Source organism: Trametes versicolor (assembly GCF_000271585.1).
Source record: "Trametes versicolor FP-101664 SS1 unplaced genomic scaffold TRAVEscaffold_7, whole genome shotgun sequence".
Classification (NCBI taxonomy): Eukaryota; Fungi; Basidiomycota; class Agaricomycetes; order Polyporales; family Polyporaceae; genus Trametes; species Trametes versicolor.
In genome coordinates, this window is record NW_007360327.1 from 2,233,485 (window position 1) to 2,261,450 (window position 27,966).

General features: G+C 58.7%; 9 protein-coding genes across 9 annotated transcripts; 4 read left to right on the top strand and 5 right to left on the bottom strand.

The window, feature by feature from the left end:
• The first annotated feature begins 1,597 nt into the window (after positions 1 to 1,597).
• On the top strand, positions 1,598 to 4,283 carry TRAVEDRAFT_65501 (uncharacterized protein). Its single transcript, XM_008041699.1, has 22 exons — positions 1,598 to 1,776; positions 1,861 to 1,970; positions 2,028 to 2,112; positions 2,170 to 2,183; positions 2,236 to 2,334; positions 2,392 to 2,401; positions 2,474 to 2,491; positions 2,546 to 2,571; positions 2,626 to 2,651; positions 2,711 to 2,742; positions 2,799 to 2,823; positions 2,881 to 2,892; positions 2,964 to 2,979; positions 3,035 to 3,077; positions 3,129 to 3,229; positions 3,296 to 3,355; positions 3,427 to 3,454; positions 3,514 to 3,571; positions 3,625 to 3,649; positions 3,713 to 3,917; positions 4,001 to 4,035; positions 4,092 to 4,283. Exons 2-22 carry the CDS (start codon positions 1,891 to 1,893, stop codon positions 4,096 to 4,098), a joined length of 1,005 nt encoding a protein of 334 aa, XP_008039890.1. The 5' UTR covers positions 1,598 to 1,776; positions 1,861 to 1,890; the 3' UTR covers positions 4,099 to 4,283.
• A 206-nt stretch (positions 4,284 to 4,489) lies between these two features.
• Positions 4,490 to 5,237, bottom strand: TRAVEDRAFT_126499 (cytochrome P450; the record flags this gene model as incomplete). The annotated part of the gene is made up of 3 exons (XM_008041700.1): positions 4,490 to 4,722; positions 4,782 to 4,842; positions 4,935 to 5,237. 3 exons carry the CDS (start codon positions 5,235 to 5,237, stop codon positions 4,490 to 4,492), a joined length of 597 nt encoding a protein of 198 aa, XP_008039891.1.
• Positions 5,238 to 5,638: 401 nt separating this feature from the next.
• Positions 5,639 to 6,655, bottom strand: TRAVEDRAFT_126095 (cytochrome P450; the record flags this gene model as incomplete). Its single annotated transcript, XM_008041701.1, has 5 exons — positions 5,639 to 5,713; positions 5,769 to 5,801; positions 5,863 to 5,995; positions 6,047 to 6,227; positions 6,286 to 6,655. 5 exons carry the CDS (start codon positions 6,653 to 6,655, stop codon positions 5,639 to 5,641), a joined length of 792 nt encoding a protein of 263 aa, XP_008039892.1.
• Positions 6,656 to 7,447: 792 nt separating this feature from the next.
• TRAVEDRAFT_29790 (uncharacterized protein) lies at positions 7,448 to 9,192 on the top strand. The gene is made up of 3 exons (XM_008040981.1): positions 7,448 to 7,879; positions 7,940 to 8,204; positions 8,267 to 9,192. Exons 2-3 carry the CDS (start codon positions 8,052 to 8,054, stop codon positions 8,816 to 8,818), a joined length of 705 nt encoding a protein of 234 aa, XP_008039172.1. The 5' UTR covers positions 7,448 to 7,879; positions 7,940 to 8,051; the 3' UTR covers positions 8,819 to 9,192.
• Positions 9,193 to 11,127: 1,935 nt separating this feature from the next.
• Positions 11,128 to 13,852, top strand: TRAVEDRAFT_169894 (iron permease). Its single transcript, XM_008041702.1, has 10 exons — positions 11,128 to 11,488; positions 11,554 to 11,644; positions 11,706 to 11,937; positions 12,012 to 12,117; positions 12,186 to 12,203; positions 12,283 to 12,453; positions 12,518 to 12,686; positions 12,744 to 12,784; positions 12,838 to 12,884; positions 12,933 to 13,852. Exons 1-10 carry the CDS (start codon positions 11,460 to 11,462, stop codon positions 13,697 to 13,699), a joined length of 1,671 nt encoding a protein of 556 aa, XP_008039893.1. The 5' UTR covers positions 11,128 to 11,459; the 3' UTR covers positions 13,700 to 13,852.
• Positions 13,853 to 14,418: 566 nt separating this feature from the next.
• Positions 14,419 to 16,452, bottom strand: TRAVEDRAFT_38225 (NAD-P-binding protein; the record flags this gene model as incomplete). Its single annotated transcript, XM_008041040.1, has 8 exons — positions 14,419 to 14,493; positions 14,554 to 14,671; positions 14,736 to 15,111; positions 15,171 to 15,346; positions 15,402 to 15,562; positions 15,626 to 15,666; positions 15,723 to 15,924; positions 16,450 to 16,452. The coding sequence occupies 8 exons, from the start codon at positions 16,450 to 16,452 to the stop codon at positions 14,419 to 14,421; spliced, it is 1,152 nt and encodes a 383-aa protein (XP_008039231.1).
• A 1,920-nt stretch (positions 16,453 to 18,372) lies between these two features.
• On the bottom strand, positions 18,373 to 20,908 carry TRAVEDRAFT_65506 (uncharacterized protein; the record flags this gene model as incomplete). The annotated part of the gene is made up of 19 exons (XM_008041703.1): positions 18,373 to 18,927; positions 18,986 to 19,118; positions 19,179 to 19,203; positions 19,254 to 19,311; positions 19,367 to 19,394; positions 19,458 to 19,517; positions 19,581 to 19,681; positions 19,744 to 19,786; positions 19,859 to 19,874; positions 19,929 to 19,940; positions 20,004 to 20,028; positions 20,085 to 20,116; positions 20,175 to 20,200; positions 20,262 to 20,287; positions 20,345 to 20,362; positions 20,425 to 20,533; positions 20,589 to 20,614; positions 20,657 to 20,741; positions 20,793 to 20,908. 19 exons carry the CDS (start codon positions 20,906 to 20,908, stop codon positions 18,892 to 18,894), a joined length of 975 nt encoding a protein of 324 aa, XP_008039894.1. The 3' UTR covers positions 18,373 to 18,891.
• Positions 20,909 to 23,482: 2,574 nt separating this feature from the next.
• TRAVEDRAFT_65507 (alpha/beta-hydrolase) lies at positions 23,483 to 25,410 on the bottom strand (the record flags this gene model as incomplete). The annotated part of the gene is made up of 7 exons (XM_008041704.1): positions 23,483 to 23,698; positions 23,773 to 23,800; positions 23,886 to 23,973; positions 24,038 to 24,478; positions 24,547 to 24,718; positions 24,773 to 24,911; positions 24,964 to 25,410. The coding sequence occupies 7 exons, from the start codon at positions 25,408 to 25,410 to the stop codon at positions 23,577 to 23,579; spliced, it is 1,437 nt and encodes a 478-aa protein (XP_008039895.1). The 3' UTR covers positions 23,483 to 23,576.
• Positions 25,411 to 26,194: 784 nt separating this feature from the next.
• On the top strand, positions 26,195 to 27,760 carry TRAVEDRAFT_169905 (lysophospholipase). Its single transcript, XM_008041705.1, has 7 exons — positions 26,195 to 26,644; positions 26,706 to 26,906; positions 26,964 to 27,062; positions 27,115 to 27,165; positions 27,221 to 27,250; positions 27,308 to 27,382; positions 27,452 to 27,760. The coding sequence occupies exons 1-7, from the start codon at positions 26,285 to 26,287 to the stop codon at positions 27,557 to 27,559; spliced, it is 924 nt and encodes a 307-aa protein (XP_008039896.1). The 5' UTR covers positions 26,195 to 26,284; the 3' UTR covers positions 27,560 to 27,760.
• The last annotated feature ends 206 nt before the right edge of the window (positions 27,761 to 27,966 follow it).

Below are 27,966 nucleotides of genomic sequence, written 5' to 3' on the forward strand. Positions count from 1 at the left end.
ATGGATAGTCAGCACAAGCACACACTGTACTACGATTAACAATGCTGAGCTGATAATCCGATGGCGTCCTCTTAATAATATCAACCCCGCGAGGTACGGTAAAGCATGACATGTAAGTTGCATGGCTTGAAGTATGGATGCCGCTCACCCATTTTTCCTAGCTACTCTTCCTGAACGGTAAACACTCGGAGGGTCACTAGTTCGCACTGTGCACGTCAGAAGAATCGGCTTTACCAGCGGCCTCACGTAAATGCCGGTTTGTGTGGCTCCCACGTGCGATGTCACTCCCCGCGTGTACCGCATCAGGAGGACCACGGACTAGTGAAAACTAGTGAGCGGCGGAAGCGTGGTCGCATATATACATGCCCAGTCAGTTGATCCGCCACAATCCATTCGGGGTCGCTGGTTCACACACTCGTAGTCTTGGTATAGCCAACCGGAACTGATAAGATAACTTCCTTGCGTCAAGATCGACCAGACTGCTCTGCCGTCCCGCGCTCGTCGCTTATTATGAGGGACCCGGACCCATCTCCACATGGCAATGTAGGCAGAGTTCTTCCGAGAAAGCCTAAACGCCTGATGACTGGACTGTGAGTGGAGCTCCGTGCTTAGTGCATTGACCCGGATGTGTTCTGAACCCCGTTCCCTACACCAGTGTGAGGGCCTCATACCGTTTGAGTACCGGGGGCCGAAGCCGCTCAGGGTCTGCACAATATCGAATGGGACGCCGGCTAGTCAGTAACGGAACATTCCCCGACGTCGGTATATGGACCAAGCGACGTCGGGTGGCCCATCAGAGCCCGTTCGGACACGATGGCGGGACGGCCTATGGGCTTCCAAGTGGCTTCCAGTGCCTCCCGGACATCCACAGACCGGTTGCGACGCGCGCCACTAGCGGGAGAATCCCTCACGGCTCCGTCGATCAACGCCATGTGGACACCGATGTAGCCGTTGCCGCGCGTGGCACTCCCGCCCGACGAGAGCGGCAATGCCGCGGCATCGGTCGTCGACTCTCATGTCCTTGGAGGATATGCATTATGCTGTCCTCGCACTCGTTTGCCACTACGCTCACTTTTGGACTCGCCTTCGTTCGCGTTTGAAGCGGCCACCGAGTCTCAGCAAGAGAGTGAAGACGTTGTGGGCGGGTGGCTGTGTATAACTCCCGGCGGTGCAACTGGTTATGGAAGCAGACTGGCGATCGATCGATCGGCGTCCATCCGGAAGGGCGGGGACTACGGCGCGGCATAACCTCTCCCGCCCTTCCTCCCTCGATGCTTGCTCCGATAGCGAGCTCATCGCATTTCGTGCTGCAGTTCTGGACTTTGTGCGCTGCATGAATCGGACACGGAGGCCAAATTTTCATGGCTCGGACGTTCACGAGCCACGGTCTTCTGATGCGGAATACCGTGCCTTCCCGCAGCCACCCACCACACCCACCGAATCTGAGATGTTTGCATGCCACCTGATTCTGCGTCCTGACAGCCGATGGTCCCCTACTACATAAGGTACAGCGCCCTGGGACCTCTTTACCCGCGTAAGCATTTACTATTTTAATGTCGCCTGTCACTGGATCTATGGAGGCGATCGTCAGGACACCCCGATCCTCGCACCCGCTCACATATACACGAGCGTAACGGAGCCGACGTGCCCACGCCGTCTCGCTCGCCGTCGTTATCCCTTGCCGGGGTGAGATTCGCCGCTGCTCCAGTCGACCCACTCTCTCCTTTGCACCGGCGGCATTCGTCTCCAGGCATATCCTTATTTCGCTCTTTTAAGGTATGCGCCTGCAGTCCATACTCACTCGCGGCACCAGGCAGTGTGGCTTGCAGCTTATTCACCCTTGCGTTCGGCGCTCCGCAGTATCCTACCCTACACTCCCACTAGGCAATCATGGCGGCAGCTCTACTGGCAGGCATTAGCTTGGGGGACACACTGGGGGTGACCTTCCTTGGCGTGTGTGTATCATCAATGTGCGTCTTCTACCTTCCCAAACGCATCGGCTCTGCTCACGCATACCGCTGCGCCAGGTTGTATGGCGTGACGTGCCTTCAAACGTTCCACTACTACCGTTCGGCGAAGGCCAAGAGTGATAGCTGGTCGGTGTGGTTCATGGTACGCTCCTCCCTTTTCGCATATCCCATGGTCGTTCATAATTGCACTCCGTTATAGGTGGCTGCGCTACTGTCGGTACCTGTCCCACATCCGCACTTTCCCCAATGCTGACCGCTTTCGCAGTGTATTTGACAGCGGCCACCAGGCGATTGTTATTCACGCCGTGTATAATTACTTGATCCTTGACTTCGCAAACCCGATAAAAGTGATCCAGATGGTTTGGTATGTGGTTCGCTCTCGTACCGAATGTTACGGTTGTTAATTTTTGGCTGGGTTTAGGAGCATTCCGGTAAGCTTCGTTCAGTGATCAGGCCCGTGTTTGCAAGTATGCTCATGCAACTATGGCGGCTGCCCCTCGTAGACGGAGGTCGTGTTCAACGTGAGTGTTCTTTTCCCTATATGTTTTTCTATTGCACTGATAGTCTGCGCGCAGGCTATACTCGCCATCATCCTGAACGGGTACGTCTAGTGAGTTCATGCGAGCAACGATGAAGCTAATGCTGTTTGCCCTAGGTTCTTGACCGTGCGCCTCTTCAAAGGTGAGCATCAGCAAGATCACAGCTCCGCTCAACGCCACACAACTGACTGGATGTCTCAGTCAGCAAGTCGTTCGCACTCACGGTCATCGCGGTAAGCGAGCAGTGTATTTTCCTATGCCTCTGTAACAAGACTAAAACACTCTGAAGACTTTGCTTTCCCTCGCGAACTTTGGTGCGTGCATCTATCATCAGAGACCTCTAGTTCGCAAAGACTGATCCGAATTCTTAGGAACGAACCTGGGTTCGTCTTCCACACTCTTTGACCTCGTCCAATCACCGTTACTGACCTGTCTCGTCTTTCTGGCACGTTAGCGTATGCCATTCGAGGGTGAGCCTCCGCACGTTTTGCACATCGCTTGAACCCCGATTGACCTTTCCCCTAGCTACTCCTTCGACAACATATTCGCGGCAGAGATCGAACTACGCGTATGTTTTCCGCCACCTTCCCTTCTGCAGACGTCTTACAAGTAACTACAGACCCAAGGCATCGCGGGCTTGTCCATCTCCGTCGCTACCGAGTGCATGATCTCGTTCTCGCTCGCGTACTACCTCCATACCCGTCGCACAGGCCTGCGCCAGTGCGTCTCGCGTCCTTCAGCGCATCCGGAAGCCTTTGTACTGATGGTCCACGCTTATCCGCTCAGGTCGAACGATATCATCACGAAGCTCATCGGGCTTTCGGTCACCACGGGTCTGCTCATCGCGTGAGTGTCGATATGCATGATTGAGTCTTCCATTCTGCTTACACGCATTCCCTCCCCGTGTATTTGCGTAGTGCATTCAACGTCGCCGACCTCATTGCAGTGAGTCTTCATCAAGCCCATCTATGCTTGGACGCAGGGACTGACCCGGCGCCACACAGTATGTGACCGCGGACAAGAACCTCTACGTTCTCTTCTTTAACTTCATGCTCGGAAAACGTACGTTGCCGCCTTCTAGGGCATACTCGCATCTCTGACGTGCACCCCCTCAGTATACGCCAACTCGCTCCTCACCTCGTACGCTACCCATCTCTCCCCCCTCGCGCGCCGAATCAGCGCTGATCATCCCTCCCTCCGCAGATTGAACAGCCGCGGGTATATCCTCGGGGTTCTCGGGGACAGCCAGCCGTCGCGCTCGAACCAGGAGAACATCAAGCTCTCGCAGACGGGTGCGCGGTTCGGCCAGAGCAGCCGCTCGGGCGGCAGCGACCCGCGCATCGGCATCTCTGCGAACGGGATCGGGTCGCAGCAGGTGCGCATCGCGATGAACCGCTTCGTTGTCACGGTGAGTCCTGTCTTCCCTGCGTGCGCTCGTTGCGACGGGCGCGGACCTTGTGGTTGGAGCGGCACTGATCGTTGCACTCGCAGGATTCGGAGGTGGATGAGGCGCGGAAGTTCGAGAGGTACGCGCTGTTTGTTTGTTGCGGCCTCTATTCAGCGTCACTGACGGCGTTCTCAGCGTTTGATACCTGGAGGTGTTTGTTTTTCTCGCTTCTTGTCAATTTGTATCGTTTATTTGTTCAGTGTATCCGACCAATGTCTACGTTTGGAGTGTTTTAAGAATGTTTGCAGTGAACGACGCCACTATTTCCTTGTATTTTGTGTTAGGATATGCAGGAAGAACGACGAAAATACGTATCTTGTAGCCAGCCGCCCGTTGTTATATCATAGTCCGGATTGTTTCGACGATTTCCTTGCTCGCTGCTCATACCTCGGATTCCTGAGTCACGGTATAATGTATTCTGTAAGTGCGATAGTTGACATGTTATACAACACGGGGCAAGCGTAGTAAGTATCATTAACTTGATACTGCAAGAAAAACACTTTTCGACATCGCGGGTATGTATATGGGCGCCTTTACTGGGTCTCGAGCGTAGCAAAAACCTTGTCCAGATCGACGCCCGCGCGGCGCGTGACCTTCATGAACATATCCTTCTCGAGCAGAGTCGTACGCATGTTCAAAATTCCGTCGCGGAATTCTTGCACGTTGAAACCAGGCTTGAACTCCATGTCGAACGCGAGCACGACGCGCGAGAGGCAGTACCGCAGCTCCTGCCACGCCAGGATCTTGCCGATGCACGAGTGGGGCCCTGTGATCCACATACCCTGTCAGCTCATGCGATGCGCGTAGAGAGAGCCTCGCGCTTACCAAAGGAGAAAGACGCGAGCACGGCCTTGTTCGTCTTCGTGTCCGGGCCCAGGCCCTGGGGCTGCCACCGCTCCGGGCGGAAGTTCTACATGCCAGCGCGGGTCAGCCTATGTATGTATAGCTCCGACACAGGGACACAGTGTGCATGCGTACCATCGGCTCCGGGTAGAAGTTATCGGGGCTAGTCTGCTGGGAGTACGCCGCGAGCGCCACGATCGTGCCCTCGGGGATGTAGCGCCCGTCGATCTTGGCGCCGCCGGGGCCTGCGACGCGCGGGAGGAAGTAGGGCGAGCCGAGGCGGAGGACCTCGTGGATGGCGCCGTTCAGGAACGGGAGCGTCGCGAGCGTGGCGGGCGCGAGGTGGCCGAGCGGCTCGGGGAAGGCGGCGTCGAGCTCTGCGCGGAGCTTGACGTAGTAGTGCGGCTCGGCGACGAGGAAGTAGCAGCAGAGCGCCATTGCAATCGAGGTGTTGTCTGAGCCTGTGGAGAAGGGAGTGGGCGTTTAACTGTATGTAGAAGTAGGTACAAGCACGAGCTTACCTCCGAGGATACCGATAACCGCGTCGCGCTCCATGTCGGGCAGGCTCACGCCGCCTTCCATCTGCGAAGCGTTGAGTTGAACGGCCCGGTATTCAAAGTGGAAGCCACATACCAGGTAAGAGATCAGATCCCGGAAGCCAGGAAGTTCCTTTGCCTGCACCCTTGTGCGCGTCATCTGTGATGCGAGCCTGACCAGCTGATGCATGTCCTTCGTGGCCGGAATTTGCCAGAGGATGTCCATGAGCCAGGGAGATTGACCGAGGCTGTGAAAATGTATGTATGTGAGCGCGAGAAGCATGTACCGCCACGCAGACATTCTCACCTGTCCTGCATCACGGTCGCCAGCTTCCCGGTGTAGATGAGCTCTTTAGCGTCACCGTTCTTCATGAGTTCCTGCGTGCGCCACCATTAGATGTCGTCGTTTGATGATAGTATTCAAGGTGCTCACAATCTTATTGCAGCCACTGAACACCATGTCGCCCTAACGACGTCGAAATGATGAGGTTTGACATATCTGGAAGGGCGCAAGTTTGTGTACACACCATGAAGTCGTGCGACCAGTGGTAGAATGCCTCTGGCAGGTTAACATATCCGCCGTTCGCCTTTTGCCGGCGCTCAATGCATCGCATTACCTCCCAAGTCCGTTTCTCGAGCGCAGGAGTCAGCTGTGCCAAGCTACAAACGGGCTGATTAGTCTCGTTTCAGTGGCACAAAGAGCGTACATACCCATTAGGCGTAAACATCCCGCCCCAGAGCTTCTTGCGTTCCCTGTGGACCTCCTTAGACTCCTGCTTGAAGAATATACCCACAACATCGTCGTGAGCTGGGAATCGATAGGCCTCACTCTTCTCCATATTCAAGTATACGGATGTAGCCGCAGGGGTGTTGAGAGAGAGGGTGTTCGGCCCTACAATTACCTCTTTAGTGCATATTCTTGAGAGGGGGAAGCTTTGTGTAGGACACACCAATGCGAAGGAACGGGCCATACTTGGCATGTAGCTTATCGAGGATAAGGTGCCGCCGCCCCATGAATGAGATGTACGTGAGGTAGACGCTGCTGATCCTCCACAGCATAGGTCCGGGGTAGCTTGCCAAAGGGTGCCATGGGGAGAGGCGGTAGCCGACCGTGACCGACGCAAGTGTGGTAAAGTATGTGAACGCTAGGGAGGCGGCCGCAATGGATGGACTCGCAGACGTGAGAGGGAATGCGCGCAGCAGAGCGTAGAGAGAGAGGCATGAGGCGGCATAGAAGAGGAAGGCATAATCTCCGCGCACGGTGCGCCGGTTGAGATACACCCAAGACGCCTGCGTACGTGTCAGCACCGCAGAATGCATGGAAGAAGCTTAGCACTCACAACACCAGCGGCTGCCGCAAATCCGAGATATTCGTTGGGCACAGGGAGGGGACTCATGTTGGTGGACCAAGACAGACGCGCAGGCTCGAGCTCGGTCGGAGAGCGGGAGTGCACTGTGCGGAGCAGGAGCAAAACAGGATGCCGCTCATTCTCCCCTCCGGTTTATATGGCCGCCCATGGTAGCTCTTCTACTCGGGCCAGCCACTAGGAAACGCAGGGAGGAATCGAGATACTGGCAGATGGAGCTTGGGGGCCGCCGGTGGTTGGTTCCGGTTCCAGTCGGTTAAGGAGACACACATGCCGGATCTAGGTGGCTCAGTATCAAATCTTCAGACCACTATGATGCAGATATTCCAACGAATACTGACGCTGCGGCATAGCTCCCGTCTCCCCATGTCGTGGTACAGGTGGTACAACTGGCAGGATGGCAGATTCCGGAAACGGCGTCTGCGATACTCGCCGGGCCCCCCTGACACCCTTGCTGTAGATCATCCCCTCGATTTTCGTGCGTTCTTTGCCCTTAACTATCGCGAACCGCTTCGTGCTCCTCCCCGACACCTTCTGTCGACCCGCGCGAACCACGGGCATGTACGCACGCCGCGTAAAGGTAGCAGTCGTCCTAAGATACATTCGTGCACGTCAATTGACCCGCTCTAGAACACGCGGCGCCGAGCTTCCACCCGCAGCGTTGCAACCACGCAAGTCGGCCACACTCCGCACAAATTGACAGCGAATGGGAAACCTGTCCTCCCCCCTAAGTTCTCCATCGTCGGCAAGATAGTGTCCCCCTCGAGAAGGGCGCCCCCAGGCCGCAGGCCTCATGGTCGCATCGTCCGATGACCCCGGAGAATGCACGCCCGCCCGCCTGCGTGTCCGCGCTTGCGCACACATTCGGACAGCGAACATCAGCTTCGAAGCTCGTTTGTCTGCGCCCGCGGCGTACCGGTGCAAGTGCGCGTTTGGGAGCCGCGCCAGGCGTGTTCCTGACGCGCGGACCGGGATGCGCCCGTTGCTTCTCCCGAGTGATTCGCAGATATGTTTTGTAGGTGCAAGCGCGGGAAGGGAGGTCACATTTGCGCAGACGGCTGATGTGGGCCACTATTTCACAGGTAGGGGGACGGGAAGGATGGTGTTCATAAACGCACGGAACGCTGAAGGTGGACGCAGTCGTCGTGCCAATTGACGTCCTCCAAGATTGGCGACGGTGAGGCCCATCTCGTCCTCCCCTGCGTAGAGTCGGCTACTAATTCTCTGCCCGTGACAGCTTCAGCTCGGTGCTCATTGTTCGCGTGGTCACCACGAGGGCTAGAAGGGGCTCACGAAGCTCATTCACCAGTCATCTTTCGCTGTAAACCATCGCTCAACACATCCATCCAATGGAGATCCTCAAAGCCGCCATATTGCTGGTCTCCGGAACACTCTTCTCGTTTGCCATTACGCCACCAACGCCCCCTGCCTCGCAGGCCAAGGGCATCTACAAAGGGCAGCCGTTCGAATACATTGTGCGCTATCTCGCCTGGCTCGGATGCGTATGTGTCCCACTCACTCCAACTTCCTTATCAAACCACACGCTAATGTCCTTTGCCTACAGATTTTAGTAGCTGCGTCGTCTGCGGCGCACGCTACCCTTCTCCTCCTCGACCCCCCATCCCCCTCCACCGCCCCACTTGTGCCATACCTCTGTCCCTCCGCCCCCACCTCACTCGCCCCACTCACCCACTACCCGCCGCGCTTCCTCCTCGGGCTCGCCCTCCTCCTCTCCGGGGGCCTCTTCCGGCTCTGGTCCTACCACGCGCTCGGCGACCTCTTCACCTTCGAGGTCGCCGTCACCGAGACGCACCGCCTCGTCACGCACGGGCCGTACGCATACCTGCGCCACCCGTCCTACACCGGGCTGACGCTGCTCCTCCTTGGGGCGCAGCTGATGCAGTTCGGGGACGGGGGCTACGTGACGGAGTGCGGGATCGCGCGCACGCCGCTGGGCGTGTTCGTGGGCGTGTGGCGCTGGGGCTCGCTGTTCGGGCTGCTGTCGCTGTACAGACGGTGCAATGTGGAGGACGCGCGGTTGAGGGAGCGCTTTGGCGCCGCGTGGGACGAGTGGGCGGCGGGGGTGAGGTACAGACTGCTCCCGGGCGTGTTCTGAGCAGCGAGAAGCGTCGTTCGGCGTCCGGGAAGATGGTGCCGAAGTTTAGAAGGACGGCGATATCTATTACTTAGGGGTCTCTGGTTTGGGGTGTACAACAAGCTACTGCTGCAGGGGAATACACGTAGATGGCATGGGTATTGCTCGAGGCGCGAATAAAAAGCTACACAGATCCTAAGATGGAGCAGGGCATGGCCTCCTCATGGCCCGCTCGCCCGAAGAGGTTGCTCGGTGTCTTGAGAGGGCTGGGCGGCGGCGGCGGCCATAGCGGCGCTCGTTCGAATGCGTTTCGTCGCGAACGCGGAAGATCTCCCCGGCATCCGGCATCGAGTTCGACGACGTTCTATTCCGGAGCGATTCAGGTCGGCGCAGGGCCCCACCAAGACGCCGCGGCGCGCGCGCAAAAGAATCCACGTTTGCCGCACGCCGACGGACCTAACGAGGGTAGGCACACTTCGGTGAGCTTCGCCAGGCCCCTCGATGCGGAGCGGGGGCCGTTCGCGGAAGAGAGAGCACACGCCCAGTAAAGCTTCGCCATCTGGCTTCCGGGGTTCCGCGGGTGTTGGACGGTGGTACAACTGGAGGGCCGGATACCGGTGTGTTTTCTCTGTAATGCAGAGCTGACGAATATGCGACAGGATATGCAAATAGTAAGTTGCAATGCAAATCCGCCTGTCCCGTGGATTCCGCATTTCCGTCCAATTTCACACTTGCCGCTGGTTGACCGGGATACTACGAACCACTCAGCAACAGTTCGACGAAAGCACACAGAAGATGATGAACCGTACCCGGTGTTTGCCTTAAATGCCGCCTTACTTTTCCATCGCGCGCCAGCGGTATCCAGTTTGTGCCCGAACATCTATCAGAGCCAGGGACTCAGAAACAATGGACACAGCCCGTCCACGGACAAATGGAAATAAGTACCCAAGAAGAGGCGATACTTCACGGAAAGCTTATCTGCGCATGCAGGGGCAACACGCCCGCGGAGGACCCTGTGGCGCCATAGAACCCGCTGCGCGTCACCGCCGAGCCCATCTACGTAGAGTTGGCACAACGTCGACATGCGATTGGCCGTGTGCGTCGTTCGAGCCTCCCTCGGAAGGCCTGGAGCATGATCCCCAGCGTACTGCTGCCGCAGCGTCCAGCGGCGATGAACCCGTGCGATGGCTCATTTTAGATGGGCGCGACCGTGTCCGATTGACGACGTCGATGAGGGCGCAGACCGGCGATGCGGTTGCCGTTTGAGGGTCGCAATTTTTTAGCGTTTGGCTAGGCCGCTGACGCTGACGGAGGTTGTGCGCGCTGTATCACGACGCTCACGCTGCCATGGTGCGCACCGCAAGGCATCACCCGCAGGTGGGGATTCCGGGGACTCGGGAGGTGCTCGATTGGACATCCGCACGCACTGAACCTTCAGAAGAGGCAGTCAGAGGGTTGTGTTCGGCAGGAGTGTGATAGAGCTGTGAAGCTTGACGTACCAACGACACGTACTTCGGCACGAGCTCAGCAGCACTTGGTGCCTGCGGTAGTGATTGTGAGCGTTCCGATGGCGAAGCTCGGTTGTGCAAGGGGTATGACGCGGCGGTGGACGAGTCTGGCAACAGCGGATCTCTTGGTAAGTACTGTGCCTCCCGTATTCAATACGAGTGCCGATCAGTCTTATGCTTCTCTAGGTAACGCTCTAGACGGACGGCGGCGCCGGCGTGGTAGAACATGTGTGAGTAATCGTAGTCGGAATCGACAACATGAGTCTGATCGTCCGAGGACAATGAATGAGTCGCGCCGGCGTGGGAAATATGAGTGTCAGGGGTCTCCATGCTAGTTTCGTAAGCGCCGAACGCGGTACAGGGCTCACCGTGTCACTCCCTTATTCAAGCTCATCCCGGCTCCGGAGAAACGGAGGTTCTGTATGACGCCTACTAGAAGCCGCAAGCCATCCAACACGACAGAACGCTATCGAGAGAGATAAGTGCACAGCTGAGGGTCCTATCGGATGAGCTCCTCCTCGATCAGCTTGAAGGACAGACGGAGAATGCAGTATGTGGCCACTGGCAGAACTCTCCAAGCTTCTTCGCCGCGCCGTAGAAGCTGATATGACAACCCTGACAGTTGTGCGACGGAGCCCGCCGGCCCATGGAATGCCGGGTTGGCTGGTCTGAGATGCCCCTCATTGTGTTGACAGCCATCTTCGTCTTTCTGAGCGGAGGAGACACTACCCGCACTGGCCGAGCCCTGGAATAAAAATGGTAGGCTGCGCACCCACGAAACGTCGTATGGTGCTCCCGATCTCTGCATTCATCATACACCCAGCTTCGGACGGCGACAGATGTGGTGACCGCCGGCGTTAGGTTGGTTCCCGCTTTGGGTGCGCCGGAGAGCGGGTCGCCCGAGAAGCTCGGGCGGTTACATCGAAGAAGACCGATTGCAAGCACTCTGGCTGTGGCGAACATGCTCCGGGCGGCAGGCGCAGCATCTCCCCGCGTGCCTTCCACTAGATGCATCACCCGTCTCCTCCGCCCGACACGCAGGGTGAGCTGTGCGCGTGAACCTTCTTGTCCCCATCCCTTTCCCTTTCACCTTCAACGTCCGCAACTCTTGTACGGGTGTAGCCCGACGGTCCACTCCCCGACTCGCGTATACGATGGCTGAAGGTATGCCTGTGGCGGCCACGTACGTACTCACAGTTTCTAAGGTCATTTTCGTAACACATTTTGACGAAACATGGATGGCAACAGCGGCCCGCCTCCCGGTTCGAACAGAGGCTTTGCCTTCTGGATGGTCTTCGTCTCAAATCTCGTCGTAGACATGCTTTCCGCCTTGGACCTCGTCAGTCCATCTCGACCTTCCTTTACGTCGCCGGAGCTCATAATGTGCTCTACCACCACAGACTGCTATATCCACCGCTCTGCCTACAATCGTCGAGGACCTGCATGGAATTGACTTCATCTGGGCGGGAAGCGCGTACACCATAGCCTCCACTGCCGTCCTCCCGCTCATCGGAAACCTTGTCTCCGCGTTCGGCCGGAAACCCGTCCTCGTCTTCTTCATCCTCACATTCGCAATCGGCTCCGCTATATCTGGTGCGGCACAGAGCATGAACATGCTCATCGCCGGCAGAGGTGCGTCGCGCCACCGCGAAGCGAATTTGACTGGCCCGTCTAAACGCTGACACCGTGCGTGCGTGTGTTTGCAGCGGTCCAGGGCCTCGGCGGCGGGGGCTGCATCGCCATAACCGAGATCATCTACGCAGACCTCGTCCCGCTCCCCGAGCGCGGGAAGTTCCAAGGCATAACCGCCTCGTGAGTCCTCCCAAACCTGTCCTTTCCGCCCAATACTAGTATGACTGATTTAAGCGCGTCCGCTGCAGCGTCTGGGCGCTTGCATGGTACGTGCCACCGCCGGCCGCGGCTGCCGCTCGATTGGCGTCCCCGATTGACTGACGGTGTATTCGTCGGCCGTGACAGCGCGATAGGCCCGCCCATTGGTGGCGCGCTAGCCGATTCGGGCGCGTGGCGGTGGCTGTTCTTCCTCAACATACCCCTTTGCGGCATCGCGATCCTGCTTACATGCATGTTCCTGCGGGTGCATACGCCCAAGGCTAGTCTCGCGGAGAAACTCGCGCAGATGGATTGGACGTGAGTTTATCGCCCTCATATCGTATCCTGCGATTCTCTGACGAGGCGTTCGGACGGTTCACAGAGGTATTATCGTGATGATTGGCAGCACGGTGTCAATCCTGCTCGCGATTACCTGGGGAGGCCTTCAGTTCCCCTGGACTTCGGCGCACGTACTGGTCCCGCTCATCGTGGGAGCTCTGGGAATCATCGTTTTCTTCGTGCTGGAGATGTTCTGGCTCAAGGGCCCAACGGTGAGTGCACTACGCTATATGGGGGGATAATTGAGCAGACTTAACGAAAACTCAAAGGTCCCTCGCTTCTTTTTCACGAACCGTACGACCTTCAGCGGGTACGGATATCAAACTTGCCTAGTGTAAAACACGACTAAGCTTGGAAGTATAGATATGCAGGCACCTTCTTCCATGGCATCGTTGCCCTCGCCACTCTTTGTGAGTACCCACTCGTAAATCATCCTTTCCACGCTAACTCTCGTTCAGACTACCTCCCCGTCTACTTCCAAGCCTCCAAAGGCGCGTCCGCCGTCGGCTCAGGCGTAGACATGTTCGCGCTCTGCCTCACCATCCCCGCCTTCGCCATCGCCACCGGCCTCTCCGTGCAGATCGTCGACCGCTACCGCCCGCAGAATTACATCGGCTGGGCGATCATCCTCATCGGCTTCGGCGTGCTCTCCACGCTCAACGAGGCCTCCTCGCGCGCCGCCTACATCGGCTGCCAGGTGCCCTTGGGGGTCGGGCTCGGCATCATCTGGATCAGCACGCAGTTCCCGATCCTCGCCCCGCTGCCGGTGTCGAACAGCGCGCACGCGCTCGCGTTCTTCACCTTCCTCCGCTGCTTCGCGCAGAGCTGGGGCATCGTCGTGGGCGGCACGATCCTGCAGAACACGCTCCTGCGCGACCTCCCGCCCGACTTTACCGCGCGCTTCCCGCAGGGCGTGCAGATTGCGTACGCGGTGATCCCGACGATCAACGGGCTGCAGGAGCCGCTGCGCACGCAGGTGCGCGCGGTGTTCGCGCGCGCGACGAGGTTGATCTGGCATGTGATGCTGGGCGTGTCGGGCGCGGGGCTGCTGACGGTGCTGCTGATGCGCGAGGAGAAGCTGAGGCAGGATATGGACGGGACGTGGGGGCTGCAGGAGGAGAAGGAGCGCGGGAGCGGGAGTGGGTCGCAGCTTGCGGCGGAGGGGCGCGAGATGGAGTGGAAGGTGACCCCTGGGGAGACGCCGACGCTCCCGCAGATAGTATGAGCCGTGGCGGGGGTGTGGTATGGGCTACGGCGGCGCGCGTCAGGACTGGCGGACGTACCGCTGCTGGGGTCGAGCGTCGCTTTTCTCGTTTGCTAGACCATGCGCTTTGCATGTGCCGCTTTTGATATTGTATAATATTTCTTCGCTTTCCGCCCTAGTGCTGCCCGACTTCAAGCGTCCACCCAGAACGGCGCCGGCGACCCGCGCGTGCCAGGCGCCCAAGTCTAGCCGACTTAGAGTTTGGAGGAATGCAACATTTCGACAAATGGACATCCAATATTGAAGATTGAGACGAGGACGACGGATCTGAGGCGGAGTTGAGATACATGTCAGATCTCGTTGGCCTCAACCTCCGCGGCTGACTAGTACTGCAGCTCTGAGCTGGCCGGTGGCAATGCCTGGGCCAACCTGCAGATGAACACTGAGCGATATCACTCTAGCCCACTCCTCGCCGGTCCGCGCACAACAAACCTACGTTAAGTCTGACAACATAGTGCATCGTTGCAGAGTAACATTGGTACGGGCGGGTAGACTAGACAAGAGTGAGTGTGGGGGGTGCATATTTACAAGGCACTTTACGACACGGAACGATGGGTGGGCAAGGGCAAGGGCGACGACGATGTTATGGTAGGCATGCATAAAATCGATGAGGGCACACTACGACCGGAGAAATAAAGAAAGGGGGTATATGCAGGTGAAGGGCACGTACGACGCCGCGCTCAAGCTTCCACCTCCGCCTCCTCCGTCTCCGCGGGAGGAACATACGACGACTGGATGCGCGGAGGAAGCCCGGCCTGCATGAGATGTAAGCGTCAGCGGCGCTGTTGTGCCTGCACGTCGCGGGAGGCACTCACCGCGGCGTAGATTCGGCCGACCGCCTCGAGCTGCGTGATCGTCGTCTTCGGGTCCGTCCAGTACTGCGGCGTGCGCTCGCGCACCTTGTCCACGAATGCCTCCAGCTGGTACCGGTACCTACAGCCCATCCAGCCACGTCAGCGCGCGCACATGCACCAGTAGAAGTGAGGAAGGGACGCACGTAGTCCACGACGTCTCGCCCTTCCCATCCGGGTGCTTGTACGCCTTCTCCGTGCGCGCCGCGCCCTTGCGCGGCTTGACCTTGATCCAGTGGTACGCCCCCGCGAGGGGATAGTTGAAGAACTCGATGTCGCCGCCCTCGAGCGCGACGCGCACGCTCAGCTTCGGCATGCGCGGGAGCAGCCCGAACGGGCCCCACCCGGGCATGGCGAAGTCGACGTACGTCTCGCCCGAGACGGACGCGGGGAGGCTGTAGGTCGTCTGCATGCCGCGGTCGATGCGCGTCTTGTCGGGGTTGCCGAGCGCCTTGGCGCGGGTGACTTCGGGCGGGTCGGACTCGGTGCCGGTGAGGAAGCGGATGGCGGCGAGGGGGTATACTGTGGGGGGAGGAGGTTGGGGGGTGAGGAGGGGGGGCGAGGAGAAAGGGGGCACGTACCGCCCATGTCCATCGTGCAGCCGCCGCCGAGGTCGTATTGGTAGCGGATGTCGTCTTTCATGAAGAACATGGACGAGAGGATGCTCGGGATGGCGAATTCGCCGACGATGCTCTTGACCTTGCCCAGCTCCCCGCTGTCAATGATGGCCTTGACGCGCTGCGTCGCGGGATGGAACCTGTCGCCAATGTGAGTTGCCGGAGTCATGCATTATCTCTGAAGAGTGGACGAACGTGAAGTGGATGGCCTCGAGGGCAACCAAGCCCTTCCGCTCTGCCAGGTCGAGGATCTGGCGCGCCTCCTCTGCGGTGTCTGCAATGGGCTTTTCGATGAGGGCATGCTTGCCGGCGTTGAGCGTACGGATAGCCCACTCGAAATGTAGGGCATTCGGGAGCTAGCAAGAGCAATATCGCCAAGGTGAGAGCGCGCCATGTACACGGGCTCCAAGAAGACGCACAGCAATGTACACCGCGTCGATGTCCGGGTCGTCGAGAAGTTCTGGGGCCGCCCATGTGAGACAGGACGACACGCGGCACGTGCATGTTCGCACTCACGCTGGTAGGCCTCCGCCCCGCTGAACGTCTTCGCGATACCGTGTGTCTTGGCGTACTTCTTCGCCTTGTCGGCGCTGCGGGCGGCGACGGCAGCGACGACGACGTCGGCGTGGCTCTTCGCGGGCGAGATGAGCGCGTCAGGCCCTATGCGGGCGGCCCCCAGGATGCCGAAACGCAGGGGATTTTCAGTCTTGGGAATTGCCTAATGCGCAGTACGCGCGTACAACAGGTCAACAACGTGATGGTGGCGACCACGCGAGACCAAGCATGCTCACCATACTTGTTCAGCTTGTGGCGTTCTGTGAGTTAATGTGCTGCCAGTCGGGGAGGTGTAGGATGGCTACAGCTCAACGTCGTCGACGGTGGGAAGCGGCAGGAGAGGGGCTAAGCAGGGGGGTCTGGATTGCGTTATACGGCTGCGAACGCAGGGCGAGTTAGAGGTTCTGCTTCCACGTTCTAGCTACCCGTAGAAGCCCACTAAGACCGGAGATGTGACTAAGCGGCGCTTGCTGTGCAAGTGCTGTGTTCGTCCAGAAGGAACCACTCACATGAGCAGGCAACAAGCAGTCTTGACTCTTAAGAGCGGTTGATCACCAGTTTGGTGCTCGTATTGCAGCTCACAACAAGCAGCGTAGAGGACGACAGCGAGCGGGCACCACACGAGAGAGATGGGACACACCGTTGACAGCGGCGCCGGCCGAGAAGGTTAACGCCGAGGTGAAGAAACCATCGCGCGCGCAGTGTGCCGCCCCCGCCCCGCCGCCCTGAAACGCTATCCTTGAACTGAATACCCTACCCTGATGAGACACATCTCGGCCGCACGCCGCCGCACGGTCACTACATGGGACACCTTCGTCCATCCAAAGAGGGGGAAGACACATGACTCTCGACGTACCAAACACGCTGTGCGGTAAGCGCGGAGGACGTATAATCGAGAGCGGTTCCCGGCGCCACGCCGCTTCCACCCATGAACGTCGTGAGGCGAGCATCGGTCCTCGTTTTCCCAACACGCCCCGCATCACGAGCGAGAAGAACGCTACGCAGGGGCAGAGAAGGACGCTTGACTGATCGGGAACGCACACCTTTCAACTGTCCTATTCCGCAGTATTTATACCCTCTTCTCTCCAGCTTCCGATAATACGCCAGGGCTCGGCTCACGGTTGCCCATGCGGCAGGACGACTTCCCCGTCCACCAAGCGCACGTCGTGCCCTAAACCTGTCAATGTCGGCTGTCGGTACGTACTACCATCTGCCAAGGGACGCTGCACAGTTATTTGGGACTGCGGTGTTGCCTAGGATCACGAAGATGGGTACTTCGGCGATACATAGACAGACAGAGAATGCGTGCCAGAACTGAGAAGCCAGAACTGAGAGGGTAGATCAGCAAGACAGACATGCCTGACGCTGAAATCATGCTTCGGATTTCCGGTCAAAATTCCCGCTACTGAACGCCAAGGACCCCGGACAGTCAGGGACAGTCCCGGCGAAGTGATGTCCCTCTATTTGACCGCCACCTCCCGACCGACGATATCCTCCGACGCCGAGACAGCTCGTTTCACGGTATGTACTGCTTCTGGAATATGGTGCAGTTTGAATGGCCCTAATACCTATCATGAGGATGCAACTAGGTTCTCGACTAAGTAATCGCCCCCCTCGCAGGCTGTGATCGCTATCAGTTCATTGCTTCTCCTTTGACGAACCTGTCGTTGCGTTTCGTCTTTACTTCCGATGGTCTCTCTGTGTTCTGATCTTGCGTGAAGTGTGGATTGATACTAGTGAGAAGTCGTTCTAGTTCCTAGTACGTCTTCTTCGCATCATACGCGCACGACGTTCGTGTACGCGTTGATAAAGTAAGTTCTTTATACTGCATCTTGGTCGTTGTACCAGTAGAGTTCATTGATGACTGACATCTCTGCCCTTCTTATAGAAACCGGCAGGGCATATCGGTCTTGAAAGCTTCGCACGTCATGGCAGCATAGACAGCGCATGCACACGCAGCGGCGGCACGTCACCTCCTTCTCAACCGTCCCGCGACAACTTGTCGCGCTGAACATACGCCCGCGCTTCGCGCAGCACGGCGACCGGCGAACCTATGATATCACCAGCGCCCCGCGCCCTCCCCGATGCACATAGTGCAGATCGGCCGGCTCGAGGGCGCAAACGCTAATTTGCACTGCAGCTGAAGCCTGGAGCTAGGGCAAACTCCGCGGCCCCATCAGCGTTTCCTGGGATCTCGCCGCGGCCACACAGCCGTCGAATCGCCCTCGGTCGCGTGGCTGTCCATCCAGGGTACTGGGGTCGGAAGGATGCTGCCACTTGGCGGATGCAATACGCCGCTGTACCCCGGGCCGCTGGGAGTTGCTGGAGCATTCTGGTCTGGGTTTTTATGCCAATCTACCGCTGGCACTTGGTTCGCCGTACAGTACCCGTCGGACTCAGGGGCCCGACCGCTATGGACTCGCCGATCGAGCACGGCGCGCCCGGGTCAATATAAATTACACCACTGCAAGGCGAGTCCTCCTCACCGACCCCACCGCAAATCGCTGAAATGATGGTGCGTGACCTCGAAGCCGTTTCGACGATTTCCTACCGATCTGACGACCACATCAGGCGACGACATACGATCCCCGCTGGCCAGAAATGGCTGTTAGGTGCGAGATGCGCCGTAGATCGGGGCGTCAACGGGGCCGCGGCCGCAGGCTGGCGCGACATGCGACATGTAACATCCGATGGCTCCGGGCCCAAACCTCAAGGAGTGAGCGGCGGTACACACGCTGTCAGCCTGCCCCGGGGGCCAGTGCCCAACATGTACTGGCCCCAATGCGGGGAGGTCTGCTCCGCAGGGGATAATCGGCGGTGATTTGTGTGTAGAGCGCGTTGTCGGAGAAGCCCATGTCGACCGTGCCCGACCCGACCGGGGTGTCCGTGACATTATGGGAGCGGTCGCGGTGCCGCCACGGCGAACGCACGGTACTCCTCACTGAGAGCGCTGATGTGCAGAGAAATACAACAAAGCATGGGTATGAATTGGCACGTAATAGATATCCAATACCTCATGATAGTACATACACGCATCCTACAACAGATCGGCGCCCAAGAACCATCCGCGCGCGAAAGCAGCACAATGAGACAACCCGGCCGGGTGTATCATGCCCGGAGCCCGGGTCGACTAGACGACATATGCCTTTTTGCCCTCCTCGGACGACTGTGCGTACGTCAGAACGGGAATCGGGGCTAGAAGGAAGGGGAGGAGAGAAACGCACCGCGAGCACTGTCGAGCCAGTGAAGTTCGAGTGCGAGACCTGGCCTTCCTGCGCCTGGAAGGTGGAGAGCGGGATCGAGTTGACTTGTGTGATCGCTTCGTTTCCGCCGCGCACGTATGTGCGGCTGTTCAGTCTGGGTATCGTGGGGTCGTATCAGCGGCTGTGGCGTTGGAGCGGTGTGTTGGGTGCTTACGATGTGAGGAGCGAGTTGATGTACACTGCAACGGGGTGAGCGAGCGGAACGTGTTGGAGAATGAGGATCACGTACGCTTCCCGAGCATGAAGTTGAAGAACAGCACGTAGAGCTGGGCCGGCGCGGCGAGGTACTGCACGCGGGTATGTTAGTGTTAAATCGCGAAGCGGAGTTCATGATGGACGTACGGCGATCAGATTCGCAATCACGAAGATACTGTTCAGCATGGATTACCGCGTTAGCGTACGGCTCTCTTACAACTACAGCCGGCTCCCTTACGTCGTGAATGAGCCCGTGGTAATGGTGAGCATGATGAGACGGCCGATCATGTCATCCGACCTAGGACGGGCATTCGTCAGCTCTTCGTCAGGAATGAGAGGGATAGCCATGCGCGGTACTTACTTGCGGAGACCGGTGCGCCCCTTGCGCAAATACCACACCATGGCCACGGAGATCGAGACGTCCGCAACCACTGCCACGCCGAGGCCAGACGACCCGGTAGACTGTGTACCGAAAAAGGTGTAAGTGACGCGGACAGGGTCAAGGGTGACAGGCAGGTGCCCACCTTGAGTTTCGTTTCCGCCTCCACGAGGACGGGGTAGAAGAACCTGTATGCGAGGTTAGCGGACATGCAATATCGGCAACGTTCGGAAGACTCCTGAGATGGAGTTCATGCTCACGTTCTGATCGGGAAGACTGCGAGAGCATGTCAGCCCGAGGTACCCGGTTTCTATACACCGATGTACATACCAAGGTTCATCGCTGTGCGAGCGGGGACAGCGTTGGTAAGCTGCAGGGCCCGATTATATTACTCTGGTTACTCACTTAAGTGGGCGATGGTGAAAACCATCTATATCGGCCGCACATCAGCACAGAATTAGTGTCTGAATCCCTAAGATAACTTACGCATGCGCCGCTAACGTAGACGTTCCTGCTGACTGTAGGAAAACATACATGAATGGGCTGGCTGCTGCACAGCGATCGAGGGCCACATACGCTTCCAGATGCGCATAACGAAGAACCTGCCGTTTTCATGACGGTTAGCACGAGTACGCGTAAAGTAAAGGTGCATAGAACACGCACGTCTCGACGATGCATGCGATGACGGCCTGTTTCGCACGGCGCTAAATTAGAACGTGTGCAAGTGCAGCGGACCAAGTACGCACGTTGACAATAATCTCCGTCTACGTCGGGCAGGAGCTTAGTTCGACTGAGGGCGGACACACAAGCACCATTTAAGACATACCGGGATACTCCAAACAGTACGCAAGAGAGCAAGGGCATTCGCATAGTTGAGGACCAGATAGTGGTACAGAATCTGCACGATCAGCGCTTGATGTGTTGAGTCGAGCATCCTGATGGAGGACGTCTTGAGATTGACATGCGAGGACTTTTAGGGAAGTAGCTTACCATAGAATGAGGACCTTCGAGCGAAACTAGTGAGCCGGAAGACAGGACAGTACAGGGTGAAGACTTACAATGATCTTCAGGAATGGTGTGTCTGTGCTCCCCCTCGGAGACCGGTAGTACTGGAAGGTTTGGATGCATGTGATGCCGTAAATCCTAGAGCATGCCGTCAGCTTGAGAACAATTCCGCAAGTGAGAGACACTTACGCGGAGGAAATGGCCACTCCGAGGAAAGCGACACCGATAGTACTGCCAAGGTCGAGCTGGGAGAGGATCTCTGCATTGACGTCCGGTGGGCACTGGGTCGCGGTAGAGTTGTCCATGTTTGCGGCGCCGTGCAGGGAAGGGTCGAGGACGGACGGGGCGCGAGTGCTGTCGGATGAGGAACCGGAGGAGCGCTGGGCTAGCCGACCCTTATAGTACCGCTCGGCGTGGGTCAGCGGCGCACTGGCACGCAACGCCTAATTTGCACTTCAGGACGGAATGCTGTTTCAGACAGCGGTAATACTAAGTTTACCTGCGGGCGATACGGCGAGCGTGATCAAACGGCGCCCCATCAGTACTCAGTCGCAACCCGGGAGCTTTCTCACCGATACCTGGCCTGTCCCCCCTTGACCGATGGAGAAGCTCCTCTCCTCGGCGGCGCTGTGAATCCGCAGGACTGGCGCTGCACACGGGATCGCCGCCGGCCGAGCCGGCAGAGTCAGACGCTGTGGGTGCCATGGGAGTCGTGACGGCTGTCTGTCCCTTTGAGCAGATCAAGGGCAACTCCTTTCGCCTTTCGTCGTCGACCGGAGGCGGAGGTACTTGTGCACTGCCATAGAAGTCGATGGGGTGTCCGATGCGCTGTCGTAGTTAAATGTTGGAGTGCGTCATGTGTGGTTCTGTCTGCGGTGTGCCACAATGCTAATGAACTGGAGAACCTGATGCGAGCGCGACCTCACGTCTACTGTACGCTTTCAGTCCGATAAGACAGACATCATTCTCTGTTCAGAACAAGCAGAGTGTGGTAGGTGGAAGCCTGACGGCATCCCGCCGGGGGTCCGAGACGGCGTCGGTGTCGGCGTGTACTATGTTGTATTTGTTCGTATTTGTCCGCCATAGCCACCTCGGCGGAATTCACGATGATCTTCATGTTCGTTCTTCTTCCAATACTTCCCCCTTGTGGAACTCTCACTTTGTCATGATCCTCGTCTCCAACTGCAAGCGGCATCAGGAGAAGATGTGCCAGCCACGAAGATCCATCGCGCGCTCATGTCGCGCGCTGTCACCGGAGGACGGCGCACGGCACCGGCCGCGCAAACCTTCGCTGCGGCGCGCCTGCTGCGTGAGCCAAATGCGCAGATGGCGTCTCTTTCTCGGGCAACTCTGGCAAATCGTTCGCCTCAATACTCCACCGCCAGACAGGCGGGGATAAAATTTCGAGCCAGGGCCGAGCAAAGGACGCATATTGCTCACCGGGTCCGTCGCGTTACTTGTTCCGTACGTGCTCGCATACTGCGTAAAGGTCTCATTCATCATGGCAGTGTCTATCCTGCTGTCTTCCTGCGGTACGCATCGTATGGCCCTGTCTCGTTCTAGCGACCGCTTGATGCCAGGACAGAAGACATCACGCCCATGGATACAGCTTTCGGCACAAGGTCTCATCCTCATGATATTATTTTCGTCCGTCGCCCTCAATATCGTCCGCGTCGTTGACACCGCCCTCTTCAGGTCGTTACGCTCTCGACTTCCTTGCGATTCAGACGCATCTGGCGCGGCGCAGCGACGTAACGCCCTCCCGAACCAGCCCCCAATATGTCCGCCCTAGACATGATCGATCTTCGACGACTCGCCCGTGCTGCGACGAGGCTTCGCAGGACCCCGAGCAGCACTCGTATTGCGCTCTGACCGACCTACACGTCCGCTGCGCATCCTGCGCACGAACTAAGTTTGGCCTCTCTCACCTGCGCGGTTGTCGCGGATGCCTGCCAAGACTATAGAATCCCTGATCCCTGGTCACTGGCCGCGTCTTCTCCGCACGTTCTGCAGAAAGGTTCCCCGGTACCTAGGATCTGCTGTGCTCTGGTCGAACCTAGCCATCCTCAGGAACTTGGACGCACGGGACCCGCAATCTATCGTGGCCCGAGGTGGATGCGGGCGTGCGCCCTCCGGCGGAGTTACCCTGTGCTGTGCAGAAAACCTTCTCCCTCAACGGCCTGGGAACTAGGTAATGGACTTACCATACCCCGACTCGGTACTTTTGCCTCTTTATTCGCTAGAAAAACTGTTTATCTGGTGCTTGTTGAGTATCCCCACCCCGAGGAAGTAGCTTGCCTGACAAGGAACCACCGGCTCCGCGCGCTGTTACGCTCTTCGCGATACTGTGCTCCTCGGGCCCCGCATCTTGCCATCCTTGCTTCTTGTTCCCCGACAGGCATCTCATTACCCCGTATTGCGCTCTGAAACTGTCGGAGAGATATGGTTGGAAGGTGGTCGCGTTGCGTTCTCGAGCTGCATCGCGCGAAGCGGGTGAGACATGATTTGGTACGGCACGTATCTATCCAATTTGTCTGCGGGTCTCCTGTAAACTGATGTTCTGACGCTGTGCATTGTCAGGGACCCAAATCGGCTCAGGTGGTAAGGCGGCGTTCACCACAATGATCTAGGAAATGCTCGGCAAGGATACGACGCAGCGGCGCTTGCAATTTCCCTAGCAATTCTGTTTACGACAACAGTCAAAGAAACTCACATCATAGGCACGGAAGAGTGGCTCTTGCAATTCCTTTCACAAACAACGTTTCGCCGCCCACCAGCACCCTGGAGGATTGGCATCTTACCTACAAGCACAGCACACGTATCCCAACGGACAACGCCCAAAGCGAACAGCGCGAAAAAGAATATCTATGCGCCCACGGTCTAAAAGTACAACACCGTAATTGATGATCCATGATAGTCCCAAAGACACCACCGTCAACAGCCAGCTCGACGTGATCGCGCGCGCATCTGCTGCTAGAGCTTGTGCATTGTGTACACCCACGGAAGCAGCCCCTGCAGCTTCGCGAGCCCGCTGTGCACCCGCATCGCGTCGAGATGCCCGTACTTGCTGAACAGGAACGCGAACACCTCCCCCGCTGTGGCGGCGCGTACGTCAGTCGGTGTCGGTGCACGGCCCGCGCGCGGCGAGGACGAGGGCTGGCGTACTCACCGAGCTCGTCGGGCTTCTCTTGCAGGATCTATCGTCCGCGTTCGAAGAGGAAGAAGAAGAAGGCGGTGAGCTGCTATTCTGGTTCGGGGGTGCTCGATTCGAGCTAAACTCACGCTGTGGCCCGCGTCGGGGATGAGCACGTTGCTCGCGTTCGCGGGCCGCCGCCACACGGTGCGTCGCGTCATCGCGCGTCCCCCAGTCCTAGAAAACATGACATCAGCGCGCGGTCCTGAATCTTCAAATTTGAGCAAGGCCGAGGACTTGCCAGGCGGCGGACTTCCCGCTCATGATCCAGTGCAGCGAGAGGCGCGGCTCGAGCGCCGGGAGCGCCGCCCACACCTCGTGCGCGGCGCGCCAGCCGTACGTCACTACCGTCTCGTCGAACGGCCGCGTCTTCAATCGCACAGGCCTATCACCGTTTTCGCCCTCATGTGCGTCAGTAGAGTCTGCAACAAGCCCGTGCCGCATCACGACCTCGAGGATGCGCGGGTCCCAGCGCGCGGAGGTCGGGTATGTGCTGAAGTATGCCCGCGCGTCGGCCGCGCTGGGGAAGGACGGCTGCTTCGCGAGCGTGGACGTGAAGAGGAACTTGAGCATGCCCGCGCCGGGGCCGGGTCCGCGGTCCTGGAACGCGGCGGAGAAGACGATGGGCTCGACGAGGACGAGCGAGTCGAATAGGTCTGGTTGGGCGAGGGCTGCGCGCGCCCTAGGCATTGGAGGATTGCGAAATCAGTTTCGACAGCAGATGGACGAGCAAAGGGCAGGGATGCTCACAATATGGTGCCGCCGAAGGAGTGGCCGACCCCGACGAGCCGGCGGCGCCGTGATTTTCCGAATTCGTGCGGCGCGACGGGGTGCAGGACGGTGGCGAGCGCCGCCCCCGGGTCCGCGGGGAGGTATGTTGACAGGAAGTTGAGGATGTCGCGGGTGAGGTCGTGCCAATCGACTGCCACGAGCGATCGTTAACGAAGATTGACCTGGGTGGCGGCGAGCGCCTTACCGATATCTCGTTGCGCGTGGTCGTTGATGACCGCGCTGTCGCCATGCTGCACGGCTTCAAAGGACCATATCTCATCCACTACGTCGGTCGCGGACTCAGATAATCGCGCAAGCAGGGGCTTTAGCATGGGCTCCCATATCTACGGTGTGTGTCAGCTCTCCATTCGAAATGCCACATTTGCAAAATCTGACCTGGCGGGAGAACCCCCCGGAGTGCACAAGGAACAGCGTGATGCCCCGCGACGCCCCGGAGGAGAGGGCGCGGGGGTGGACATATCGATCGACACAGTTCCATTGCTGCTCGTACGACAGCAGGTGCTGTGGGGCGCGCCGCTTCTGCACGTCAAACGCGCGGCGGGCGGCTGCGAGCGACGTGAGCGCGGCGTCCATGTCCGCGGGCACGTCGTCGCACATCGTCGTCCGCAGGGCGCTCTCTGCCGGCAGAAAGCGCGGGCAGGCGGCTGGCACGATGTGCGACGTCCGCATGTACCCCGCGACGAGCTCCTGCAGAGGGAGCTGCAGGCGGGGTGGCGGGGGCGGCCGCGCGCTTGGGGTGTCGATGGGCAGCAGGGGCACGAGCGCGACGAGCTCCTCGGGCTCTGCGGCGGACGGGGCTTCGGGGCGCAGGTACGATGGCATCGCTCAGTGGGCGTGCGTGCTTGCAGGGGTCCCGCGACTGTGGTGGTTCTGAATGCCGCCCCCGCGTCGTATTTCTATATCGTCTTTCCGCCGCGCTCATACTTGCATGAGAACAGCGCCCAGTAAGATCGCGGGCTCCGGGTCCGTGCGGGGTGTGCGCGCGGGCGTGCACACACCGACATGGTGATGCGCGGGCGAAATTGAGATTGGTGGCACCAGCCCGTGAGCGGAGAGAGGTGGCGCGCGGAAGGCGTGTCAAGCATCAGAGAAGCTGGATGGTGTGTTCTTTGAACTCAAGTTAACGCTGCTGGGGACGCCCGCGGTTGTCGGGAGAGCGGAGAACTATGGGGGTGAGCTCGAGTGCCGCAGCCTTCTTGCACTTACCGGGAGATCCTGCCTGGGAGGGGTCTCCGGGGTCCTCCGTCGGCTTTCCCAGGCCAGAGTCTGCCCTCGATATCGGCACTTCGGAGACGGCTGCACACTGCTCTTCCGCTTCTCTGGATGGCATCGCTCGCGGCGTGCTGCCAGGACGCACACACACAGAACATGTACTATCAGGGCATGACCGCCTGCCAAAGGTGGCCATGACGGGTTCCATCAAGTGTCGTAATCGGTCCCCTGAGCGCTGTTTCACACTGCGCACTGGCCGTCCTCTGTCCGTCTGTCTCTGCCCACTCCTTGTCACGGCAGTCTTCTACTTATCATGTGCGGGCTCTCCTCGGCAGCATGCACACCTACATAAGCTCGCAAACCTTGTTCAGCGCTCTCCTCTCCTCTGCGGCGTCCGAGTCCTTGTCTCTGACCGCTCTCGACGTCCTCGTCTGCCTCACCTAGCTCTACGCTCGCTGCCGCCCACCTGTCGAGTCTCGACGACATGGCCACCGCACAGTTCACCGAGGCTTGGATCGACGGCTTCGACGGCCACCACTTCTACACGCGCACCTACCCGGCCGTCGGCCCCACCAAGGCCGTCCTCGTCTTCGTCCACGGCTTCGCGGACCACATCGGCCGCTACGAGGACGTGCACCCGCGCTTCGCCCAGCGCGGCATCGCCGTCTTCGCGTACGACATGCGCGGCTTCGGGCGCACCGCGCTCGACGAGACGCACCGCAGCGCGGACGAATACTACGGCAAGACGAGCCGCCCGCTCGAGCTGTCCGACCTCGAGTGGTGGGTCAAGCACGTCGCGCGCACGATGCCGAAGACCCCGATCTTCGTCATGGGCTACTCTGCGGTGAGCATGCTGCCCGTGCGGGAGTGTGCACAGAGCACTCACTGAGGCGTATGTGGCGCAGGGGGGTGGGATGACCATGGCGTTCCCGACGCGCCCGCACGCGCCCCCCTCGTCTGACACTGTCGCGCTCGTGTCTGGCATTATCGCGCAAGGCCCGCTCGTTCATCTCACCTACCCCGCCGCGAAGGTCCTGCGGCTGATCGCGCGGGGTCTTGGAAAGGTCGCGCCTTCGACTCCCTTCCCCGCCCCTATGCCTGCAGAGGTGAGCCTTCCTCGCTACTCGCGCGCCTCCGTGTATGCGGCTGACGAAGCTATCTAGCGATTCTCGCGCAATCCTGCGGTGGTTGAGGCGCTCGAGAAGGACACGCTGCGCATGCCTCGGGGGACGGCGCGCGGCCTGGATAATATGCTGACACAGGTATGCACTTTTATCTGCCCGCGCTGTGTGTGTACTAACTTGGTTTGGTTAGGGCGAAGAGCTACTTGACGAGGGGTACAAGCGGTGGCCCAAGGAGTTGCCGGTCCGTTTTTACAGGTTCATACGCATCTCATATGTGCTCATGCTATGTCTTTCAGCTCCTCATGGCTTGGGGAACTGCAGATGAGGTTGGTACCGGCGTAAGTTCCCGTCCTAAACCGTAGCTCATCACGAGTCCCACACAGGTCAACTGCCCAAAAGCCGGTGTCGCGTTCTACAATAAGCTCGACATCAAGGACAAGAAGCTCATCGAGTACGAGGTACGCATCCTATCCCACTAACCCGTGCAACTTCACGCACCTCATTCACTATTCCTTGCCCGCATACAGGGCATCCTCCATGACCTCCTCCACGAGGCCGGCGACATCCCGGACAAGATCCTGGAGGAGTACTTCACCTGGATCGAGGCGCACCTGCACGTGCGCGCCAACGTTTGAAGTTCGAGTTCCCGTTCGCGAGTACATTCCGCCGCCACCTCGGCCCCCTCGCTTTGTTCTTTGGTCCGCTTGCTGTATGCGCGCACCTGTGGTACCGGGTCCGCCCGGAAGGACTCTGGTTTTGTGTTTGCTATTGTACTTCGTACGCCCTTGTTGGTCTCGTGTTGTCGGAATGCACTAGGATATATATATTTTCAGGACACCATTCATCAGCTGCGACGTATGATTTTCTGTGCAGAGGATCTACAGTAGCACCTGAGGTCTACTGGCGGGTATGTAGTGTTTCACGACCATGTTGAGACATAGACGTTCGAGAGGCCCATGGACCCCAACTCCTTACATGATTCGGTGCTCGGGAACTGGTGCTGATTATCATGGGCACAAGACGAGAGGGCACACAACACTCT

Coding starts and splice junctions, on each gene's coding strand:
- TRAVEDRAFT_65501 (XM_008041699.1), top strand. CDS start 1,891: ATGGCGGCAGCTCTACTGGCAGGCATTAGCTTGGGGGACACACTGGGG. Junction 2,572..2,625: donor CTCGCCATCATCCTGAACGG/GTACGTCTAGTG, acceptor TGTTTGCCCTAG/GTTCTTGACCGTGCGCCTCT. Junction 3,918..4,000: donor TGAACCGCTTCGTTGTCACG/GTGAGTCCTGTC, acceptor TTGCACTCGCAG/GATTCGGAGGTGGATGAGGC.
- TRAVEDRAFT_29790 (XM_008040981.1), top strand. CDS start 8,052: ATGGAGATCCTCAAAGCCGCCATATTGCTGGTCTCCGGAACACTCTTC. Junction 8,205..8,266: donor ATCTCGCCTGGCTCGGATGC/GTATGTGTCCCA, acceptor CTTTGCCTACAG/ATTTTAGTAGCTGCGTCGTC.
- TRAVEDRAFT_169894 (XM_008041702.1), top strand. CDS start 11,460: ATGGCTGAAGGTATGCCTGTGGCGGCCAC. Junction 11,938..12,011: donor CATGCTCATCGCCGGCAGAG/GTGCGTCGCGCC, acceptor GTGTGTTTGCAG/CGGTCCAGGGCCTCGGCGGC. Junction 12,687..12,743: donor TCTGGCTCAAGGGCCCAACG/GTGAGTGCACTA, acceptor GAAAACTCAAAG/GTCCCTCGCTTCTTTTTCAC.
- TRAVEDRAFT_169905 (XM_008041705.1), top strand. CDS start 26,285: ATGGCCACCGCACAGTTCACCGAGGCTTGGATCGACGGCTTCGACGGC. Junction 26,645..26,705: donor TCGTCATGGGCTACTCTGCG/GTGAGCATGCTG, acceptor TATGTGGCGCAG/GGGGGTGGGATGACCATGGC. Junction 27,063..27,114: donor TGGATAATATGCTGACACAG/GTATGCACTTTT, acceptor TGGTTTGGTTAG/GGCGAAGAGCTACTTGACGA.